The sequence below is a fragment of the Anas acuta genome, chromosome Z (assembly GCF_963932015.1).
Source record: "Anas acuta chromosome Z, bAnaAcu1.1, whole genome shotgun sequence".
Classification (NCBI taxonomy): domain Eukaryota; kingdom Metazoa; phylum Chordata; class Aves; order Anseriformes; family Anatidae; genus Anas; species Anas acuta.
Window position 1 is genome coordinate 35,228,243 of NC_089017.1, and position 23,511 is coordinate 35,251,753.

The 23,511-nt window shown below is 36.9% G+C and overlaps 1 protein-coding gene across 4 annotated transcripts in view; it reads left to right on the plus strand.

Annotated features, from left to right (window-relative positions):
• Positions 1 to 1,346: 1,346 nt before the first annotated feature.
• VPS13A (vacuolar protein sorting 13 homolog A) overlaps positions 1,347 to 23,511 on the plus strand; it is a 125,156-nt gene continuing 102,991 nt past the window's right edge. For all 4 annotated transcript variants that reach the window (XM_068665862.1, XM_068665861.1, XM_068665864.1 and 1 more), the window contains exons 1-17: positions 1,347 to 1,527; positions 8,577 to 8,620; positions 9,132 to 9,174; positions 10,190 to 10,285; positions 10,562 to 10,663; positions 11,457 to 11,566; positions 11,858 to 11,917; positions 13,056 to 13,115; positions 13,336 to 13,416; positions 13,817 to 13,874; positions 16,051 to 16,178; positions 16,394 to 16,500; positions 17,173 to 17,344; positions 17,723 to 17,785; positions 21,138 to 21,273; positions 21,984 to 22,078; positions 22,875 to 23,017. In XM_068665862.1, the coding sequence (XP_068521963.1) occupies positions 1,428 to 1,527; positions 8,577 to 8,620; positions 9,132 to 9,174; positions 10,190 to 10,285; positions 10,562 to 10,663; positions 11,457 to 11,566; positions 11,858 to 11,917; positions 13,056 to 13,115; positions 13,336 to 13,416; positions 13,817 to 13,874; positions 16,051 to 16,178; positions 16,394 to 16,500; positions 17,173 to 17,344; positions 17,723 to 17,785; positions 21,138 to 21,273; positions 21,984 to 22,078; positions 22,875 to 23,017 (1,598 nt within the window). In that variant the 5' untranslated portion in view covers positions 1,347 to 1,427. The remainder of the gene's footprint in view (positions 1,528 to 8,576; positions 8,621 to 9,131; positions 9,175 to 10,189; positions 10,286 to 10,561; positions 10,664 to 11,456; positions 11,567 to 11,857; positions 11,918 to 13,055; positions 13,116 to 13,335; positions 13,417 to 13,816; positions 13,875 to 16,050; positions 16,179 to 16,393; positions 16,501 to 17,172; positions 17,345 to 17,722; positions 17,786 to 21,137; positions 21,274 to 21,983; positions 22,079 to 22,874; positions 23,018 to 23,511) is intronic.

Genomic DNA, 23,511 nt, shown 5'->3' on the forward strand with positions numbered 1-23,511 from the left:
GAGCCTCGAGTCCACTACTTCATGCCTTAATCTTCAACTTCCTCCATCACCCTGCCTAAACATTACAGGGGGAATGAGTACTGGGGATTTCAGTCTGCTCAAAACACTTCATCTCTGCATGGGGTTCGATCCTAGAATTGTCCAGCATGAGTCCTCTCCACGGGCTACTATCCATCACGAACAGACTGCTTGAACACTGACCCCCCATGAACCACAGTTCCTTCCAAGACCTCCTGCTACGTGCCTCTATGGGCTCCGGTTCCTGCCATGATCATGTCTCCACTGTGGTCTCCTCCACCCACGGGGGAACTGCAGCGTGGAGGTCTGCTCCATGTGGGACCCATGGGCTGCAGGGGGACAGCCTGCTCCACCAGGGGCCTCTCCCTGCACAGCCCGCAGGGGAACTGCTGCTGCCTGCCTGGAGCACCTCCTGACCTCCTGCCGCACTCACCTTGGGGACTGCAGGGATGGTGCTCACTCCTCTCTCCTGGCTGCTATCATGCAGCATTTTTTTTTCTCCCCTTCCTTCAATTTGCTCTTCCAGAGGCTCAACCAGCACTGCTCCCTAGCCCAGCTCTGGCCAGCAGCGGGTCCCTTTTGGAGCCAGCTGGAGCCAGCCCTGACCTGACACGGGGCAGCTGCTGGGCTCTACTCACAGAGGCCACCCCTGCAGCCTCCTGCCATTGAGCCCTCGCCACATAAACCTAATACAAGAAGCTATAAAAACCACAGGGCCCTGCTATCAGCGGAACATTGTAAGCTGAAGTTAAACCTAATTTTTGCAGTTCCAGGAACCGGCTGAGGAGTAATTACACGCCTCTTGCTGCCATCAGAGAAACGCTCGGTGGCTGCCTGGCGAAACAACAGCCTGGCGGGTGCGGAAGGCATTCACTCAGGGCAAACATGACCCAGATTCCCAACTGTTATTGCCCAGATCCCCCGCCCTGTGCAGCGCAGGGGAGCCGGCTTCTGGGGAGCCGCGTCTGGAATTCAGCCGGGCTGAGTCACGCCGCTAAGAATAGCCCGGCGACGTCCCCGCGGCTGGCGGCTTCTACACCCGCCTAGCCTGGGAACGAACAGAGCTCTTAACAAATAAATAAGAGAAAACAGAAAAACAACAAAAAAAAATCAAAATAACAACGATAAAATTAAGGCAGAAGCGCCGCGACCCCGCCGCCCAGCGCCTGACAGGAATCACCTCACGGCCACCAACCGCCCCGCCCCGCCCCGCCCCGCCCCGCCGCAAACGGCCGGTCCCGCGCATGCGCCGGGAGCAGGCGCCGTGGCGGCTGCCGGGGGGGCGGGGCGAGGCGCGAGTGGGCGGGGCCGGGGCGCGGCGGGTGCGGGCGGGGCGGGGCGGAGCCGGGGCCGGGGCCGGGGCCGGAGCCGGGGCTGGGGCCGGGGCCGGGGCCGGTTCCGGCGGCACGATGGTGTTCGAGTCGCTGGTCGTGGACGTCCTGAACCGCTTCCTCGGCGACTACGTGGTGAACCTGGACAGCTCCCAGCTGAAGCTGGGCATCTGGGGAGGTGCGGGCCGGCGCGGCGGTTGCGGCGGTTGGGGGCGGTGTGAGGCGTGAGGCGGGGGGGGTGCTAACGGCCGCCAGGTGCACGCGCTGCCCCCCATGGCGCCGCCGTCCGTGGCCCTGCCCGGGGCGCTGGCGGAAAGTTTGCCGCAGGCCGCCTCCGTGCGGGGCCGGGCTGCTCGCCTGCGCTGTTTTTTTTTATTTATTTATTTTAAAATTATTATTATTATTCTCCCCAAAAGAAGCTAAAAATACAGGGGTTGTGGCAGTGTGCTCGGTGTTGCTGAGGCGCTCGGCGCAGGCGGCGGCAGCAGCAGCAGCAGCCGCGGTGCCCCCCCGGTGCCGTGAGGCGGAAGGAAGGCAGCGGTAGCCGGCTGGTGCCGCGGCGCAGCCCGCCGTGGCCGTCGCGTTCCCTTTTCCAACGCGACAGAGTCGCGACAGCGGGTGCTGGCGGGGCGGTGGCCGCCTGTCCCGCTCGGTGGGCAGCACGGCGTGGCGCCCCGCCGAGCCCCCTTGGTAACACAGGCACAGGGGAGCCGCAGCGCCCCGGCTCGCTTTCCTGTGTGCCTGGGGAGAGGAGGCACAAGGAGAGGAAGAGGCGTGCAATTAACGGGTGCGTCTGCGGTGACCGCCCCGACTCTGTTTTCAATGTGCGTGCCAGGCGTCTGCAGCATCAGCACAAGCAAACGGAGGTGAAGTTTTTTTTTTTTTTGTGTGTGTGTGTGTTCATACACCTGCAGGTATGAAGCATCCTCAAGGTATTCCATGCCTAGAATTCTGTTCTGAGCTACTCACATACGTGAATCAGATTTTGGATGCTCCTCCTGGATGTTTTTTTGCATCTTGGATGTTTCTGTTTCTCTCTTGCCGTTTTTGGAAACGGTGCCGTTATTTGATTGCATCTCTGTGGCACTATTTTGTCAGCTTTTCAAGGCATTTATTTGTAGGATGTCTGCAAAGTTCAGGTACTGTATGCAGTCTTAACACTGCAACAGCAGATGTAACTGCTGGGGAGAAAGTAGTAGCTCTCAGTCTGCAGTGTTACGGCCAAATATAGCATATTTATTCCAGATCGTGTCTTATTTGAAAAATGTGTCAAACTGGTTTGTTGTGAACTTAAGTTGTTCGGTTGTCTTAGTTCTTTCTTTCCATTCAGGGAAAGCAAGGAAAATATGCAATGTAAAATAGAGAATGTTCTATTTGGCTGCGTTTATACATTACAAATAGGTAAAAACTTACTTTTCAGCTCTGCAGATTACTGCTGATTGCTCTTGGCAGCTTATGGCTTCTATGAGGCAACTCTCACCAGGTTGTATGTGACTTAGCTTTCTCATCTAAAGCAAAGCCAAAACCTAAATATATGTCAAGTTTTGGTATTCAGCTGTTACATTTTATGTATATGTAGAGCTCAATTTCGTGATTTTTCTATGATTTCCTCTTGAAGTAGTTTTAATGTTTAGAGGTTTCTGAATATATTTTTCTTTAAACTAAATTATTATTTTTGTTATTATGGTGCCTTTGCACTAGATTCAAATTATTTCTTCTCTATATAGTTTGTACACTTGTGTTTTTTGAAAATTGATACATAATGCTGTGCTTTGCTCTGAGATGCCCATAACTGCTATGTAACGTTGTTGAGAAATCATCCGTAGAAGGTTATTTTTGCGTGGTCCACTGCATGGTGATGTTTCATGTACGTACATCTTCATCTATGTTTAATGGTGTGTTCATCTGTAATATTTTTTTCATTCCAAAGGTCTTGGAGATCTTCATTCCTCTGACTAAAAGGCAGTAGCTATTAGTAGCGGTAGTAGACTTTTTGTTATATAGATGCTGTCGCTGATAATAGATCCTTATGTACATAGATCCTGATCTACTGATCAAGTCTACTGATAATTTTATTGCCTTCTGTATTACTGTAATTGTGGACCTAAATTCTTTCTCTCCAATTCCCCCTTTCCCCATCCAGAAAAAAGCACTTTTTTCTTCATATTTTGTGTAAAATTAACACATTTGCAAGTTTATTTGTTTGCTCTAAAAGTGTTTCAGTTACAGCTAGCTGTTTGTCATGGTTCTGTGCTGTGTGCCTTTTGGATGCTATGGCACTGCTTGCGTGCTGTGCATTAATGTATTACATTTTTAAAAGTGTGTATTTTGTCCACCTCTGATAGATTAAATACCTGAGGGCGTTTATTTGGATGCTGTAGTGAAGAAGTTCTGTCATGGTGTATTTCACAGCTAGCCTGCTCATGTTGACTTGTTATCTTCTCTTGGTAGACTCTGAATATGTGTATATACAGTTCCTTCTCCTGTGAGTTTGGCAGCTTTATTAATAACTATAATAAACACACACAACATTAATTTCAATTTTGTATAACGAGAGAAGTCAGGATGTCATATGAAAACCATTGAATTTCAATCTGTGGAATGAAGTTGCATGCTTCTGCTAACACACATGGACACAGTAACTAGACATGTTTTCAAGTGTCTTCTTCTGCTCACTGGAAAAGTCAGATGGAAGGATAAAAATCCCAGCTGTCTCAATACTACAGATGGGACGCCTGCAAACAGGCTCTTGGCTGGGAGAGTTGCAAGAACTTGGTGACCTGAAATATAAAAGGTAATTCAAAAAGGAGGGTGCAAGACAAACTATAAAAAAAAAAAATAATAATGAAAAAATAATATCAATTTGAACATGCAAGGCCGACACTGGAAAGACAAAGGCTTAGAAACAAATATAATGGGAAAATAAATTGTTTTTCTTAAGACCTCAATTTGTATGAAGCAGAATAAAATGTTATTTAGTGTGCTTGGCAGCCATCAAGGAAAGTTTATTGATCAGATGGGAAGGCCGGTGATTTTGTTATGGTCTTCACTTACAAAGATAGTGTCACTGAGAATGCTGTATTAATGTTTAAGAACTTGCCTTAGAAGAACAGGTTAGATGAATAGTTAGAAATTTTAAGACATTTTATGACCTGTAAAGTTATAGTTAATACCTAAAGAAGTGATTGAATCAGTCTGAGATGTTGCTGGTTATCTTTGGGAAACAGTGAAGCACAGGTGAGACTTCTAGACACCAGGGCAGACCAAGCGATTGTTTCACCAAAGTCCATGAGACTATTATTTCTTTAGGCTGGGTCTAAGTAACTTCATTCAGTGTCTTGATTAGACCCTTTGAACTGCACTTTAAAATTCTCTGCTGACTTGGGCACACCTACTAATTAGCTAATGTCTCAAGTATATCTTACATAACTTGCTATTTGAATAGCTGGTGTCTCTTATTGTGGCAGCTGTATCAGTAGGCTGGTACAGGCAGATACTTGACACAAGTTTTATGAGTACACAAGCCCTTCTTACCTACTTCTTCTGGGTACACCTATTAGTATAATAAATTACTAGTTCTTTTACATGCTGTGCCTTGTTTAAGTATAGCAGATGCAGTCCTTGCCCTCACATACCAGTGAAGTCATTTAAACTGGCTGAGGGATGTAGAATATCTAGTAGTTTCTGCTGTCTTTTGTGATTTGTCAATAGATGTCAATAGTGAATGTGTTATGGCAGACACTCAAACCCTTGAAGACTTCCAGCATGTCTCCAGAAGGTATGATTAAATACTACTAATTAACAACACAAATACCAGTGGGAAATGATTGGCAAGGCAGCCATTTGTAGAAAGTGATCAAGGGATTTCACAAACTCAGCTTGTTCTCAGTAGTGTGATGCTGTTGCTTAAAATCAGAAATTCTGTTAAAATATGAGCAGGAGTGTTTGATGCTGATCAGAGACCAGCAGAAGTACTTAAAGTTTCTGTTGTCTATCATCTTTAGTATCTCTTTCCCTCATTTTTCCGATCATAGGAAGTTCTCATCCCCACCCCTTTTTATGTACAAGGACAGCACAGGTGTACATCCATAAAAACATCCACAAAAGGTGTACATCCGTAGGTTAAATGAGCAGGGTTTTTATGAGGATTAATTTCATTCTCTGCCTGTAGCTTTTTGTGGACATCCATAACAAGATTTCAGTTAGGCCTCTTTAGTTGGACAGTTTACTAAATGTTATCTTATTTTCTTTGTGTTTCTTTGTGAGACACCTAAGTCCTTGGTAGTGGATATTGGCTCATACAATCAAAATATAAATATGAGTGTCTAAAATTAGGGCTATAAACCTATGTATTCAAGAATGATGATGAATGTTAGATTTCATTGAATTACTTGCAATGTCCAGAGATTAGTGGAGGTAAGAATTTGATTCCTTTATAGGCCTTGTAAATCCTAGACTGTGCTATGTGTAATTACAAAGGTTTTGTCTTTTGTTATTGTTTTGACTAAGTCTGCATGTTTAGCCATAGATATTTATACAAATCCAACTACTTGTACATACGGTTTTAAAGATTGTTTAGTTGGGCAATTTAAACACATCTTCTTACCTGCATGCACTACAGTCTTCAATACAAAGAAACATCCAACTAAAATCCAAAACAATAAAATCAAGTACCTCTTTTATGTCCACCACCAGGCCTTTAGTTCCTTATTTCAGTGCTTATATTTTTGAGTGTGGCTTAATTTTTTGTAGTAGAACAGTCCCTATATGATGCAGTTGCACTTACAAATCTATACCGTTGCAACTGAAACATTTGCATGTGATAGAGACTACATTTTGGCAAAAAAAAATAAAATAAAATACAGACATGGTCAGTTACAGTGTCTGTAATCACAAGTGTTAAAATTGGGTGCCAGCTGAGGTCTCCTACCTTTGGAAGTAGTTCAGGTTTACTTGCAAGATTATTTACTCAGTCTCTTCCTTGCACTGACTGCTGAGTATAGAAAAAATAAATGTTGCATAATGGCACAAAACACAGTACTTCAGTAGCCTTCAGTGTGCCTTGATTCAGAGTGGTTAGACTCTCAATCAAGGTTTTTCCAAGTAGGTTGTGATATTTTAGTAAATGTTCAGTAAATTGGTATTAAAATTGAGATGATTGCAGCTTTACTAATTTATGTATCTTCTAATGATTTCAACTGAAACTTATAAACTTAAACTTATAAACTTTAAAATCATAAATGTAGGAAAAATGGTAATTTTTTTTTACCCTGCTTCCCTATCTGAACTCTATATAGAATTGTCAAAAGCTTCTCTTTTGAAACAGTACGGAAAAAACATCATGTTTTCTCTCTGTCAGTATGTTGTGCTCAGGTGAAATAAGCCATAGGTGTCCACAACAAAATATTATTTGTAAGTGCATGGGGTAATAGTCCTTGCTCACTTTGCAATGATTTGTTTTTGGAAGCGTTAGAGCTGCCACATTACAGCCTAAGGAACTGTGCTTCAGCTGAAATGCATCATCTGCGAAACCCTTGATAAATGCAACGTAATGTTTACTTAGCCCACAGTGAAAGTGAAAGAAACTAAACCTAGTTAAATTACTTCATATGTCATGTAGTCTTAGAGTTTTCTGATGAACATCTCATCTGACATGTAAAAATGCAAGCTGTGGTAGCTTGATTAGAAGCCTGAACCTTTTTATGCTGTATATCTCTTGAATTACTTACCATGGATACAACTAGTGTTGTCTTCTTGGAGAAGGTGAATTATTATTATTATTATTATTATTATTATTATTATTATTATTATTATTATTATTCCCCTCTCATATAATAGAACTTTCTCTGGTGAGTGTTACAATGTTCTGTTTGGGGTAATCTTTGTTGGGGGATAAATTTAGTATAGAACTAACCCCAGCAGTAAATAAAAGGAACTGCCTTGTGGTTTCCCATAGAGACGAGGTACAGTTACTAGAGTAGTTACGGACTACCACATGGAATGCTTCATTTTTTTTTTTTCTTTTTTCCATTTCCTAGTGCTCCCACCAATTTGTTTGTATTGTAAAGTTTAAAAGTGGAGCACCCAGCTCAAAACCGACCTTTTGTGTAGAGTATTTCTTTTGATAACCTGGTAGCAGCACATAGCAAATATATAGAATTGTACTGGAAATGGCTATCTATAGATTGTTCTGATGAATACATTAGATCATTTAAAACTTCATATTTTGTGAGTACTGCAAGGTGGGTAGGTTAATTCACCTAGACAGGTCTACAACAGACATTCAGCAACTAAAACCAACTCTTGCAATAAATGCCCTTTTAAGATTAGAGTCCCCTTACCCAAAATTGATGCTACTTTGAACAGCAGTCCAAAGCAGTCATCACTGTGTAACTGCAAGAATACTTCTTGTAGTTGGAAGTCCTGTCCCCTGGTAGGTTTGGCCATTTCTAGCTTGCATCTCCAAAAGGAAAACACTATTGAGTCAATGAAATAGTATTTGCAATCTTAAGTCATACTCCTTTACAGGCTTGTAATCCACTTCTGGTTTCCTGAAACTCATTTATGCTTCTGTTCATCTGTATCAGGTGTCTGTTCCATGTGCATATATTAACACTATACAACTAATTCAAAGGTAGCCATTGCATGAATTTCCTGGACACTTAAAATGTTTGTTTGTGATGGCAAGCATCTGATGTCAAGTATTTTGTAAAAACAGATCTTGCAATTAGAATGTTCTGTGTTTATAGGATACTGAAGTTACTGTTGTCTTACATCTAGAAATTGGGTGTACTGAAGTACTTCCTGTGAACTTTCATAAGCCTGTAAATGCGATTTGCAAAACTAAGATCTTTCAGGGGGGGAAAAAAAAAGACATGTAAAACTAAAGCTGCAGTATGGCTTATTTCCTTCACAAGTGTAGGAAGCAGATGGTTGAGGAAACAGAAGCAAATTTTTAATTTTGAAGGGGTCCTTATGAAATGCGACAGTTATTTCCTACATTTTTATTTTGAGGAATCGCAGGTTCTTTTCCATGGACATGCAAGCTCCATGAGAAAATCCCAAAGACTGTTTTGTAGCCGGTAGGAACAGCATATTCTTAATAGTCTTCCATGAATACTTGAGGTGTGGACTGGGGGTACCTTCCACACTTGTTAAGGCTTGTTAAGTGTGTACCACTACTACTTTGCTTTTTGAAATTTTACCTGTTGGCTTCTTTGCTTTTAGGAGCTGTAGCACTGAAGAACCTTGAAATAAAAGAAAATGCACTGGTAAGTCATCAGTGAAAGCAAAAATAAAACTGCTACAAAAAATATTCTAGGACATCTTTGAGGTTGTTTTTTTGGTTCTTATTTTAGAATATGCAGACTTTAAATGAAAACTTACTGTTCTGTTTGCTTTGCACTAGGGTGTGGGTTGTCTAATAAATTTGAGATTAAATTTAAAGATGAAGACATACATTATATACATCATATAATATGTTTTGCCAAAATTAAACTCAACAGTTTCATAAAGTATTGTGTTGAGGTCAAAAAGAATACTGGAAGAGCTTTTTGTTCCCTATAGCTTACAGAGGTAGGAGCTTGCTCTTAAGAATGTATTTAGCGTAGCATGGCTGAACAGCGTAAATCAGTAATGACTTGCATATTCTATTATATTAAGTCTTTTTCTTTCAGTGATTGAGGAGTATGTTTGTTGTTAAGGTTATTTCTGTCTTCTCTTACTAGTGAACATTTCACAAGTTGCTGAAATGAGTTTGTATTCTAAAATACTTTCTTTTAGAGTCAGCTGGATGTGCCATTTAAAGTTAAAGCAGGACATATTGGTAAGTTACATTTTGTAATATACCCATGCAGGAGTTACCAAACATACTGCTCATCCTTGCAAGTAGCTCTGGACATCCTAAGCAAGTAATTTTCTTAATTTGATTGATTTGCATGCTTTGTACATCCTGATTTATTTTTTTTTCTGAAAAAACTTTGATTGAAGAAGTTTATTCCTTGAGCAGGTATGTTATAGTTAAGACATTGGATTATTGTCTAGTCATGTCAATATTAATGAAAAAAGAACCCAAAATAGCAAAGATGAGCAACTGAGTAGTACTGAACATCATTTTTTTATTATTTATTTTTATTTATTTATTTATTTATTTTTAAGCAAGATTCCACAACTGATTTTGCTACCCTCTTCACTTTTTCTTTTAGCTTTTATGGAAGGTTTTCTCATTCCAAGTTGAGTCATGTAAAAGTTAATGGTTTCTTAAAGTGAACTAAATCTAAAGCCAATATATGTCCTTCAAATCTGCCAGGGAAGTAAATTTTTCTTGTGACCGACATTATAGTTTACTAAAATTGGCACTTGTACGAAGAATGCGAGACACTATATTGTCAGGATCCCCATGCTCACAAACATGTACACTCTATTTTAAGACTCTCTTTCGCAGTAAAGAAAGAAAGAAAAATGTTTTTAAAATTCTGCTTTTGGTAGTGTTAAGCTGACTGATTATGTATGTGCTACCGATGCTTTTTGTGTTATGTGAGTGCTGCAGTGGTTTTGGAAGAAGGATGCATTATTAGGAAGACTGACTATAATTTAAAGGGGTGAGGAGAGGAACTGCAGACTTACTAGTTCTGTTGATGGAGAAAACTTGCTGAATTTTCATTTGCATGAAGTGTAAAACAGACAACCCAAAAGACACCTACCTCAGATACACGTTTTTTTCCCTTTTTGATATAATAATTGGTTAGAGCTTTTGTGGTTAGTGTCAATTATCTTTTTAAAAATCTTTCTCCTAGTCATGTATGTAACTGTACAGCTGAACTGTTTCTTTGTGTTTCTAGGTCAACTTAATTTACAGATTCCATGGCAAAGCCTTTATACTCAACCTGTTGAGGCAGTTCTTGATGGAGTTTATTTGCTTATCGTGCCCACAGCCAGTAAGTTAATATAGTGACAAAAGTGAATGTGATTGGATGGGATTTCAGAAGTATCTGTAATTGGTTGGTATTGAACTTTATTTTTAGTAGACGCTGTTATGAAATTCACTTAGTAATGGCACTGGGGTATCCTTCACCAATTCAGATTTAGTCAGTTAATTTTTCCTTGTTATATAAGTGTTAACAAAATGTGTAACAAATTGTTTTTGAAACAGCATCTTTCCAAAATGTGCAAAGTTTTCCGTATTTCTTACGTTTTTTACATTGTGTATCTAGGCATAAAATACGATGCTGAAAAAGAAGCCAGGCAGCTCTTGGAAGCAAGGCAAAGGGAATTGCAAAGGATAGAGGAAGCAAAGCAGAAAATAGCTGACCAAGGTAAGAGTAGGAAAAGATAATGAAAGTGATGCTATTTTTTTAAATCCAGAAAGATGTTGTATTTATCATTTAGTGTTCTAGATTCATGTTTTCCTCCTGATATTTAAAATAACCTATTAGTTACAGAATTGTATTTACATGTAGAAAGTTTGCAAAGTGTCCTAACTGTTATTTGAGTTAACTTTTAGCTATTGAACATTTTGTGTGAAATAGTGTTCGTCTTTGGAAATCAGATGCTGACTTGCATAGAATTTTGATTCTCTTATGTGTCATTAATATTGTAGCATGTGCATCCTGAAAATGAAAGTTTCAAAAATAGATGTAATCTGATGTAAATAAAGCTTCTGAAATATTATTTTTCTACTTGTAGCATATGTTGCTTCTTTCTTTCCTTTTCTTTTGAAAAAAAACAACAAACACTTTTCCCCGTTAGCTGTAGAATTTTATTAACTCTTTTTAAAGATTTTGTAATTAGTGTTTTGATGGATGTTAAGTCTTGTCATCTTAAATTGAACTTTTAGTACTTCTAAAAAATACGTCTTGGCCAGTGATACTCAGAGTGGTCATCTCGTACTTTTGAATAACTTGTGTCAGACAATAGGCTAAAACCTTACAGTCTGAGAATGTAATTGGTATAGATTTTACTGAAAGAGAATATTTTTATGAAGTTAGAGTACAATGTATTAGAAAACTTATGTATCTGTCAAATGAACTTTATGATATTTTTTTCCTCTACTTTAGTTCAAAATACTTTAATGCAAATGGAATATTTAATTATTTTTCTTAAACTTAGATAAAGTAAAAGAAGAGAAACAAGACACTTTTGTAGAAAAACTAGTCACTCAGGTCATCAAAAATCTGCAGGTGAAAATTTCCAACATTCACGTTCGCTATGAGGATGATGTAAGTAATTTTGTTTATCTTAAGATAAGGCATGTGCACTGTAACATTAAATTAGGAACTTGTCTTCCACACGCCCCCTTTACTTTTTGTGGTGAGAGAATCCTAGTAAAGTTTTGAAATTTCATAGTCTTCCACTAAAAATGAAAACTAATAAGAAGGTATTACAAACATTGTTGGAATGTAGGTAATATAGTTGCCAGATCTTTCATATATATGTACTGTGGGCTGTTTATTTTCCTATGTAAATTTAGAGCACATGATAACACTTTTGTATTTTCTTCGCTTTATTAGATCACAAATCGGAATAATCCCTTGTCATTTGGGATTTCACTTCAGAATCTAAGCTTGCAGGTAATTTTATTTTCCATCTAAAAAGCATGCTGATGTAGACAAATGGTGAAGTTTGATTTTTTCTGTCTAATGAAAGAATACCCACAATCCTGCTCTATGCATAATGGTAACTACTTGGTTTATTAAATCCAGAATAAATATTGATATGGTTGCCATTAAAGATAAAAAGCTTGGTGATAAAACAAACCTTTGGGAAGAAATTTTTATTCTTCTGCCTGCTACACTTTATGGTTGCCAAGCATCAGACTTTGCTGGATTTGTGCTCTTTAAATCTGTGAATATTTTATTGAAAGTGCTATGAGGCCCAAGAAGGAAGCCACTACTCTATCTTAGGAAGATAAAAAAAAAAATAAAAATGTGGGTGATGTGGGTGGCACGTTGCTTCAAACTGGAGTTCTGTTCTTTGATCTGCAAGCTTCAGTATATGGAGCAAACATTAGTTATTTTAGACTGTATACATTTATTTTGGAAGAATACCTAGTAGAAGCAGCCTTCTAGTTTGCTCTGAATCAGTAGCTTTTCTGTATAACTAGTAATTCTAAAGAAATTGTATTTAAGTGTTACTTTCTTAAGTGCAATAATTGTCTTATGAATTCTAGTTTGTAGCCTGTTTAAGACACAGTGAAAGCTTTTTTCCAGCCTTTTCGCCGAAACAATTTTGCATGATGAACAAAAACTTGGGTGTTCTTAATACATTGCTATTGAAGTACTTGTCACACTTGTCTTGAAAACGTACTGTAGGTTGTACAGGTTGCTGTTGAGCTTGAACTAAGCAGCTACTTCCAGAATTGCAAAAGAATTCAAGTCTCTTTTTATCTCTTTTGAAAGAGCTTACCTATAAATAACATAATAAATATAAATAAAAATATTTTGCAATACTGGAATCTTTTGGTTCTTGTGTGCAGCCTGCCAGTCACTGCATGTATATATACGTTTTTTTGAGGTGAAGTAGCCTGATAAAGTTTACACTTATGAAAATAATGGTTTAATCTTCTGAATTCGGAAGATGGTTCCCCATTAATTTCAGTGGGTTTTAATTGTGCTAGTAGTTCTGCCTGTTCTACTTGTTTGTTTCAGTGATGATAAAATGTTAGTGTATTATAGATAGCAGAATAACTTTCATTAATTCTCATTTTAGACCTCAGATAAGAATTGGAATCCATGTTTACATGATGAAACTGCCAAGTTGTTCTACAAGGTATAGTATAAACTGTGTGCTAAAGAAACAACTATTGCAATACAAGCTAGCAATGAGTTTCAATTCCTTTTATAATAAGATGGTATAATTCTAGGCTTTAAAATAAAAATGTGCAGTCTGCAAGGAACATTCTGAATGTTTTTATTCATCTAGACTGTGAAATTCATATTTCATGTACAATTTTTAGACGTATTAATACATACGATCTGTTGTTTTTCAGCTTGTACGACTGGATAACCTTTTTGCTTACTGGAATGTGAAATCGGAGATGTTCTATCATGGTGGTTATGATGAATCATTGGTAAGTAAAGGTGTCTACTATTCTAGTTCAGACTGAAGCACTGACTGTGCTTCACATTCAGTTCTGCTTCCATTTATGTTGATGTCCTGGGGAAATGCTTTGTTAGTAATGATTTATTAGGAAAAACAGTAAATGTTGAAGAAAAAGAAGAAAGAAAAGTCCTTCGCAATTACAAAACTATATATAATAGATGGTCATTTTTACAATCCAGTTATTTTAGTAGATAAAATGATAGACCTCTAACAAATTTTATTATGTTTAAAAATAGATGACTGTTTTGAATTGTCCTGTGTTTGAGAGGGATTATCTGAAACCCATACTAAACCATTAACCTTTTGTATTTTAAAAGTTTATCATGAAATAGAAATTAAACTGTTCTTAAACTCCACTGTATGTTTAGGTTAACTTGAAACAGGGAGTTGCCAGCCACAATGTGATTCCAGAGGGTTATGATTTTGGTAAGTGTTATTATTTTATTTGGAGTTGTAATACACATGTACATTTTAGTTTTAATTTTTAATACCTCTTAGAGACTGGTACTTCGTCTGTTATTCAAAAATCTTAGTAAGGAGTATATTGTGGAACACATTATTTCATAGGATTAACTGTCTCTCTAACACTGAATACAGTACTGTATACGTATCCTTAAAAAGCCTTTGGTTGAAGTCTTTAATCATGTATCTTTCAAATGTAGCATCATAAATACTAACTGTTCACATCCATTGTAATTTCTTTATTCTAAGAAATTTACTAATAATCTGTGTTTCATAGAAGTTATGTGAACCAGGGTGGTTTGAAAAATAGATTGATAGCCTTCAGGTCACCCACCTTAAGGGCTGTGTATCAATTTTTGTTAGGGGTGGAAACGGTAGCCAAAAAACCTCTGATGCATCAATTCTTTTTTTATATAACATAGCACTACCCTATTGCAAGTTCTAGTGCTTTGAGTGTTGCTTACATTAGTCAGAAAATCTAATTGCCTACACTCAATGATGGCAATTGTTTACTTATCATTGCACAGAAGAATATATGGGTTTTATTTTTCATATGCTTATTTAGTAAGCGTTTACAAGGCAGAATGGCTTTTGAGAAGAGTCTGCTCTAAAGCAAGTTTGTAGTTCACCACACGCAAGGTTAATGAAAAGCATTATTTTTATCAGATTTTCTTACTGCCTTTGCCTGAAGAAGGAAGACATTTATGTTTGTCACTATTCAACTGCCAGAGTACTATTTAGTAATACATGTATGTTCCAATTTCAAATCTATCTCTTTCAGTTGCTAGCTTTGACTTTCTTTACGAGAAGATAATTGTAAACATTATCTGTTGTCCAAGTCCTTACATAGAAGTTCAAAATGATTGAATGCAAAATTCCAGGATTCAGAATTTAAGCTCTTAAAATTTAGTGGCACCATCAGACACACAGGTATTTTAAGAATTATGTCATGCCAGTATTCTCTGGTAAATAAAAATTATGTCTGTTGCAGAGCTGTTCTAATGTCTCTCGAGTGAGACAGTGATAGGAATGTATAAAGTCTGTTTTTCTTTCTTGGACTCTAAACACAAGTATAATGCAGGAAGGATGAAAAATGAAATGTAAGAAGCTAAATACAGGGAGAAAATGAGTAGAAATGCTACCACATAAACTTCAGAAAGAATAACAAGCTTAATGTAAAATGAAGTTAGGTAGATGTACACATTGCTTCATCTTGGAAGGATGCCTGTTTTCCACATGTATGAAACTGACAGTGAATTTAGAATATTTGTTATGTAGATGATGTATCAGTATTTCTGTTAAAGTAAAATGAATTCTATTTGATAAAAATATGGTTTACAGGAATTCAACCAATATACTAATTCTTATTGTTTGATTGCTTTCCTGAAATGGATGTAAGAATTGAATCTGATACGGTGTCTGAAGGTTATATTGAATGCTTGCTATTGCCAAATTGAAGAACAGCATTTCTGTTCTGAATCTTTTTTTCACGTGAGACCTGCTTCACTTTACTTATTATCCATACTGATATTTTTTTTCCATGATTACTTAGGCTTTTATTTTGGAAAGGTAGAATGTTAGCTACTCACTAGTGTGAGCATAACTTATGAAAAAGCCTAACGCATCAATACCATTAATAATAATAATAATAATTAATAATAAGGTTGTTTTTCATTTTCTCTTTTAATGTGTTACATTTTAGGCAAATCTGCATTAATGTATAGTCTTGAAACATGGAATCAAAATTTCCTTATACAAAGGAATTACAGGTTGGGAAATTAATACAAACTTAGATTGCTTGAGCAATGAATAACCTTTTAGTTTTTGGAAATCAAGTGAAATGTAAGGCACAATCATTATGGAATAAGATTTGTAGTGAAATAAATGCTATTTCTAAGACCATTTTGTGCTATAAATAGCATATATAATAGGATTTTTTTTTTTTCAGATATGAATTGTTAATTGAAACATCTGCCATGTTTTACTGCATGCACTAAATTTTGTGGAAATGTTCCACTAGCCATATCACCAGGATAAAATTGGAAATCTGAGTAAAGATTATTTTAAGCTGTTAAGTGTTACTTATGGCAGTCCTGAATGATTTATTTGCCTTTTTTTAAAGTCAACTTCTGTTTTTCAGTATTTCGTCCGATTTCAGCTAAAGCCAAACTGCTTATGAATCCTCGATCTGATGTTGATTTCTCATCTCCAAAAATGGATTTAAATGTAAAGTTAGAGGACATAGCTGTTGAATTCAATAAACCACAGGTATAAATTATTTTTTGAAATTACATGTAGTGGTAAGGAGGCTTGTTAGCAAACATAATAGGAAAAAGTCTGAAATGTTATGATAAGTGCACAGAATTGATTCTCATAGTGTTACTTTTCTTTGTAAATTACTTTGTCTTTAAAGTAAAGAAAGAAATGGTTTACATTGTTCTCAGAAAAACAATAACACTCAGGTTTGATTTTTTTTTTCCTAGTATTTCAGTGTCATGGAGCTTCTTGAGTCTGTTGATATGATGACTCGAAATCTGCCGTATAGGAAATACAGACCTGATGTTCCATTGCACAACAATGCCAAGATGTGGTAGGCATCCTCCAACTTTGAAAACAATTTGTCAGTTGTTCATTTGAAACCGCTATCCAAGGGTCATTTTGTAGTTTCAAGAAGAATTGACTTCTAAACTCCTTAAATAAATCCTGTTTTGTTTAAAATTTTCTTAAGCTGGCAGTACTTAAAAAACAAATCAAAAAGACATTGCTGCTGAGGTCCTCAAACCAAAGATAAGGAAACAATATTTGAAATTGTATATCTACTGTCTTAAGAGACTGTTACCAGAAAATTAAATCAAATAGTATTTTTATATCCAAATTCTGTTCTGATGAAGGAGAGGTCATTGTGCAATAATTACTATTACAAGAATATGGCTATGCAGATCACAGAGAGTTTTCATTTCTTTTTAGAAGTAGTCTTATGAAATTGTTTAGATACTTTCTGCGTGCGTGTATGTATATATATTGTTGGGCATTTTTTCTACAAGATTACTCACAGAGTTTCGGGAATCATATCCTGTCAACTTCAGGTGGAAAAAAAAATAAATTTCTTAAATTCTTTTGTTGAACACAAGTGTGGTATTAAACAAGGGATTTGGCTATTTCACAACTTAAGTTATATTAAGTGAGAGTCTGCATAGCTCTAGGTGTCTTTTCAGTATGCCAACAGAAATGTAAACTGTACTTCATTTGACTGTGCTTTAAGGTGGAAGTATGTTATTTACGGCATCCTTGAAGTAAATGTTCAACCTAAACTCCAAATGTGGTCATGGGAACATATTCGGCACCACAGAAAACAAGTGAAGAACTATAAGGAGATGTATAAAACGAAGATAACATCAAAAAAGCCTAATGAAGAAATCTTAAAATTTTTGGAGGTGAGCCATTTTACATTAAAGGCTTAAATGTTTTTCATCTTTCATCAATGTATTTTCTTAAACATTAATGTTTACATGTTCATTAGTTAGTACTAATTTACAATAAAAATTTTCAGTGGTTTGATTTGCAACTTCAACAATACCTTTCTCTGTGAACAATACTAGTAAACATTAGTTATTTTTTAAAATTAATAATTACGGTGAAGAAAAACATACATGGATGTGCTTTTCTTTTCTAGATTTGTTTAAAGTTTTGAACTTGAGCATATTACTTGGGTTGTGTTGAAAGAGTCATTACTGTTATTTCCTATAAGACAGTAAGCCATGAATTCTAACCAAATGCAATCATCAAAAAATAATTTTTCGCTTCTTTTCTAGGAATTTGAAAAGACCTTGGATATTTTTAACATCACTCTAGCAAGGCAACAAGCAGAAGTTGAGGTAAAATTTAATTACTTAAGTGAGTCCAAGAACATCCACAGCATCAGCTTGTGGACATTCTGAACAAATGCGTTTTAGTTTTGGTGTTTCAATTATGCAGTCTTCTAATTTTCCTTGTGTTTCATATTTGTTATTATAATGCATAGTTAGTGTCAGCCTACAATTAAGCAAAGTTAAATAGGTTCATATACTACATATTTAGACTAATGGATTTGGGGGTGAATTTCTTCCCCTTTTTGGCAAGAAAGATCTACTGCAAAAATGCAGTCAAAGGATGATAGAGTAAGTCAAGTTGGAAGCAATTATTTCCATAGCTTGACAGTTTTCAGGCTTCCGTTTTTTTCCCAAACAGCCTAGAATTCACTAGTTTATTCCTCTCCTTCCTCATGCCCTGTTAAAGTGTTCTGAATACCTATTTATCTAGTATGTTCACACTTTGTTACTATTTACAGATGTTATTCCAAATATAGGTAATACAGAATAAATTTAAATAGATAATCACGATAAAGCAAGACGATGTGGTTGTAGAAGTAGTTACACCTAATTTGTTAGCGTTGCTTTTCCTATGATAGTATGTATGCTCCTTAGTTTTCAACATAATGTCTGAGCATTGTCCTAGGAGAATATGAAATTTAGAATCTGAGATGAAGTGTTGATAGTAAAACTTCATAAATTGAAATCAATTATTATCAAAATGCCTTAAAAAGACACTTAAAATTGTTGTTTTGTGGAGTATATTAATTAACATATGAATGCAGTTTCACAGTGATAGATACGGTATTTCTAAAAACTCTAATCAGAGGTCTATAAAAGTGATTTTTCCTTCTAGTTGTCTGTAACTAAATCCAGATGTAGGTGCTTGTATAATCACTTTTTAGCCTTCCTCAGAACAGGAAGACACATTCATGTTCCTCCTCTTCAGTTGTTTGGGTGAACTGGAGTGCTTTTCATTAGGAATGTTTTTTTTGTTGGTTTGGATTAGTTCTCATTTAATTTTGGCTTGGTTTTTATCTTGTACCATGTAGTTTCTTTTGGTGTTATCTCTTCCCTCCTACTTCCGGTGAGGTGAGGGAGGTCTCCAAGAATTTCTAGTCTTTTTCCCTGTTTTTTTTTTCCTGATGACCTAATTTTGTCATTTTCTCCAACGTGACCTTGCTGCTTACAAAAGGTTATGTCAAACTGCATTCTGGTGATGGTCGTATTCCAGTCATGAGTTTTAAGATTCTGTCATGCTTGCAAGTTGGTCGCAAGCAAATGAGTTTTATTTTTTTGGGCCTTAAGCCCTGTATGTGAATAGTGTTAGGGAAGCACCTTGAAGGGTAGGGTAATTCAGCTGGAAAGGACCTTCAAAGATCAACCTAGTCCAACTGCTAGCTAACTCTCTGAAATAATTTCCAGATATTGAATACCAGGTTATGGTGATCCTGAGCTGTTCTAACTCTATTGATGGGTCAGAAGCCATCTGCCTTATTGGTATCAGGTGATACCTCTCTAGAAGGTCTCAAAAGGATATTGTAAGAAGCAATCCTATTAGTAGCTTGGTATCCTGACTGTTAGCTTTAAGTCAACTAGGAGTTTAAAGGAACACTGTATAAGTGAGGGCTGAGTAAGACCAGATGAAAGACCCTATTGTTTCTTCAGCTTTTTTTTTTTTTTTTTTTTAAATCACACCTAGAGTTGAATTTCAAGGGTTTGATTTTCTCCAGACTGTGAAATCAAGTTACCCAGAGCTCACATCCGTGAAGCCAGTGCCATCTGATCTTCTGGGAACTTGGTGGCCTAGAGTTTGCAGCAGAAAATTCTTGCTACGTTTTAACCTTTGTCACTAGCACCCTCTGCATCAAAACCCAGCTTCAGTGGTCCAGTCCCTGTACGAGCATGAGAAATTCTTGTGCTTTCAGTCTGGAGAAAACTTTATAGATGATTCACTTAAATCAGAATAGATGATGTTACTCTTGGTTCTCTCTTTCTCTGAAGCAGAAAAGTTTACCTTGCCAATAATACTTCTATAGACTGGGCTTATATTCATTTCAAGGCCACTGTAAATGAGGCAGGGGAAAAGCTCAACAGGATTTCTTCAGAAAGGGTGAACTTCACATCATGCAAAGTTATTTTCTATATCCTTGTTATACAATTTTGTTGTACAGTTTTCCTCCCTTCTTTCTATATGCTTTCTTACCTTGGGCTCTGGTGCCAGGTGTAGCCTCAGACATGCCTTTATGTGTCATTTCAAGTTGATGGAAGTTGTCCTTGACCACCTACTCCTTGGTGTCCTAGAAATCTCTAATTTTAGAGGTTTAACAGCATTTTTTTTAAACATTTTGTCTATGATTCTATGATTCTTTCCTTGGGTCATTTGTTCTCTGACAACTGTGTGATAACTGGGTATCCTTTTTGAAAACAATACTGGATGATTTTGTGCAAAGTTTTTGAGGTCTTGTGTTCATTAGCTGATGTTCTGCATCATTAGTCTTAGGTAAAGCAATAGTACCAGTTCTGAACCTTTTGTGTTTTTATAGCGAGGCCTGCCTTCAAGTGCCCTTCAGTAGCAAATCCCTAAAAGGAAGCTGGTTTATTGCTACCTGTTTTCCATAGTTGGCATATGTGTCAGAGACATGTTCTTAAACACTGAGAAGGAATCCTTACCTCACTGACTTTAGGCACCACGTTCAGTAGAACACCTCTAAAGTCAAGGCTTATCTGTAAGAGTTTGTCTTTTGTGATTATATTAGTCACAAAAATACTTAGATTGTATGGTCTGCTATGGTTTGAAAGCTAATCTGTCTCTTACATTGCTTGATGTGCATTTGCCATCCCTTATGCCAACCTGTGGTCAATTTGTAATGTAGGTGGTACTTTCTCTGAGGACCCTGTACTGAAGTCATCACTGGCATCAGGCAAGATGGGATGGCATTTGTACTGTTGTAGTTATATGTATCAGACTCAGAAATGTGTTCTCATATTCGTCAAGAGTAAATATCTTATTACTGAAGTAATAATTTTCTGTTTTTGTTTTTCAATGCTGTTATGGACATCCACCCTGAAATGAAAAATATAGGGATCATATAAAATTTGTCCTGTGCTAAATGTTCAGTAGCTCACATGTGTTTTTAATTATTCTTGTTAAGGGCATTGTTTTAATGCAGAGAACCATATAAAGTTGGAGAGTTTGGGTTTTGTGTTTGTTTGTGTGTGGGAGAGAGCTAGAGAGAAAATCTGTGTAAGAAACATTTATTGTCTTAAAATAAATTAACTTTTGTTCACTCTTTTTGTTGAGAAAGGTGATTGATTTTATCCAAGTGAGAAGACAGAAGTGTGAAGAAAATTACTTGCATGTGTTTGATAATTTCAGGCAACTAAAGCTGGATTAAAAATATACAGACCAGGAGTAAAACAAGATGATGAAAATTCTGGTGGCTGGTTTAGTTGGATATGGGGCTGGTCAGGTGAAAAAAAGGAGGAACAGAAACAAGAAGTAAAGGGTTCAAGTATGTTCACTTATTGCTATTTTTTTTCTGTTATTGAAAATTACTTATTAGAATAATAGGTCCTTAACAACAACTTCGGAGGTTTTTTTAACACTTGGGCTACTAGTTGTTTGGCATTTGCATTTTCTCTTATCCTTTTTTGTTGTTGTTGATGAAGTTGTTAGTTACTTTTTACAGTGATACCTTGTACTTCCTTCCATAGCTGTTTCTGAACTGTCTTTGATTCATGCTTTCTCCTTTCCCAGTTTTAGCAATTGTCCGCATAGGGTACGGGGGGAGGGAGGGAAGGGCTAAAGTGCTAAAAAACAGTAACAGTTAATGGAATGTAGGCAATTTTATTTCCATTATTTTTTAATTTGGCTATTTCATGCAGTGTATTAGAGTATGATTCACTTAAGTACAGAGCACCTAATAAATGTTCTGGAACACACAAGTCAAGCCAAGAAAGGTGTCTGCATTTTTAGGAAGATAGGAAATTAAATAGTTCAAAATGCATGTGTAACTGTGTTTTAAAGCACAATTTAGGAGACTTAAGACTTTGCTTTAAACACTTTTTCTTTTTTTTTTTTTTTTTTGCTTTTACTGATTCAGGGCATTGTTGGCAGTATCCACCATAATCTACAGAGCTAGCTACCAAATACGTGAAAATATGTAACAATATTTGTGTTTTTCAGATACCTAGATTGTGTTTAACCTATTGTGTGTCACAGGTCTTGAACAGCTGATGACACTTGAAGAGAAAGCTAAACTTTATGCAGCAATTGGATATAGTGAAACAGCTGTGGATCCAACTCTTCCAAAATCAGTAAGATATAAATATAATGTTAAACAACTACTATTTTTATACTAGAAGCCAAAATCTAAGCATGATAGGGTAGCATTTTTAAGATTACTTGAAACTCTGTCTCTGTATTTGAGTAATGTCATGACACTTTTAAGTTACTGCCAGCTGCCTTTGAACGGAGCATACTTAGGTGTAGTTTCATGAGAGTGGTTATAGAGCCTACTTTAAATATTCTGGAAAAGCTTAGAAAGAAATCTTGCCCAATTAAGTTAGAATAAAATCATATAAGTAGTATATTGTTGTTTAAAGTATGAAATATTTCATATATCCTCTTACAATAGTCAGAAACTCTTAAGGAAAGTACATTAACTGTTTTGCTAGACTCTTAAACATAAATGATAATAGGTGGTGTGGGTCAGTAGGTGAAGGAAGAGATGATTGGACTAGTTGACTAGGTAAGGAAAAGAGATGATTGAAGGACTACAATAGGAAAGAAGAACATCTTTGAAACGTTCAGAAATAGCCTGATAAGTCATCTGTAGGTAAGATACCATGCTCAGTACAACAGACTGCCTTTCAGCTCTGTCAAACACCCTTTTTTTCAAAATGTTATACAGAGACCTCTATATCAAAGACATATCTTTGCAAGCATAGTCTACCCTTACTCTAACCCTGCCTTTTCATAGTAACTATTTGGGAATTACTTGTGTACTATCTAGGGTGAAGGCTACTTGTAGTACTAGAAAAATTTTCACCACTTCATAAGCTTTGTTCAAATGTATTTTGCAATTCACTGTCATTTTTCTTGTTTATCTAGTATGAAGCCATGAAGTTGTCTTTGAATCTATTAAGCATGTCCATATCAATAAGAGAAAACAAGCGAACCCCTGAGCTGGTAAAATTTACGTTAGATGGCTTGAGTACAGTATTCACACAACGGCCAGGTGCACAAGCAATAAGGTGAGCTTTCTCTGTCAAACTGTTTTTGCTTCTTGTGCAATGTTGATGATGGCTAACAGACATTATAAGACTCTATAATGATGTTTAAGTTCTGTTTTTCACTTTGATTGCTTGTGTAGTTAGGGAGTTGAATCTTCAGGCAACCAGTGGACAAAGTGAATGGATATTGTTTCCAGAATTAAATTCTCTATCTTTAGATTTTTTTGTGCCAATACACAACTTCTGTTTAACCAGTTTATAATTGTTATACACAAGCAGTCACCATTACTAACTTTTTTTTTGCCTTGAAAAATATCTGTTACTCCTTTTGAAACTTAATCTGACCAAAGTTATCTCATAACTGCTTATGTGAAGGCATCCTGCCTTAGTAATTTGATCTTCTGCTATGATAAGGTCACGTGCTTGGTGGATGAAGGGTGTAGTCTTTCTGTATTTCTGTAAGGCCTTTGATACTGTCCCTCACAGCATTCTGGACAAACAATCCAACTGTGAGA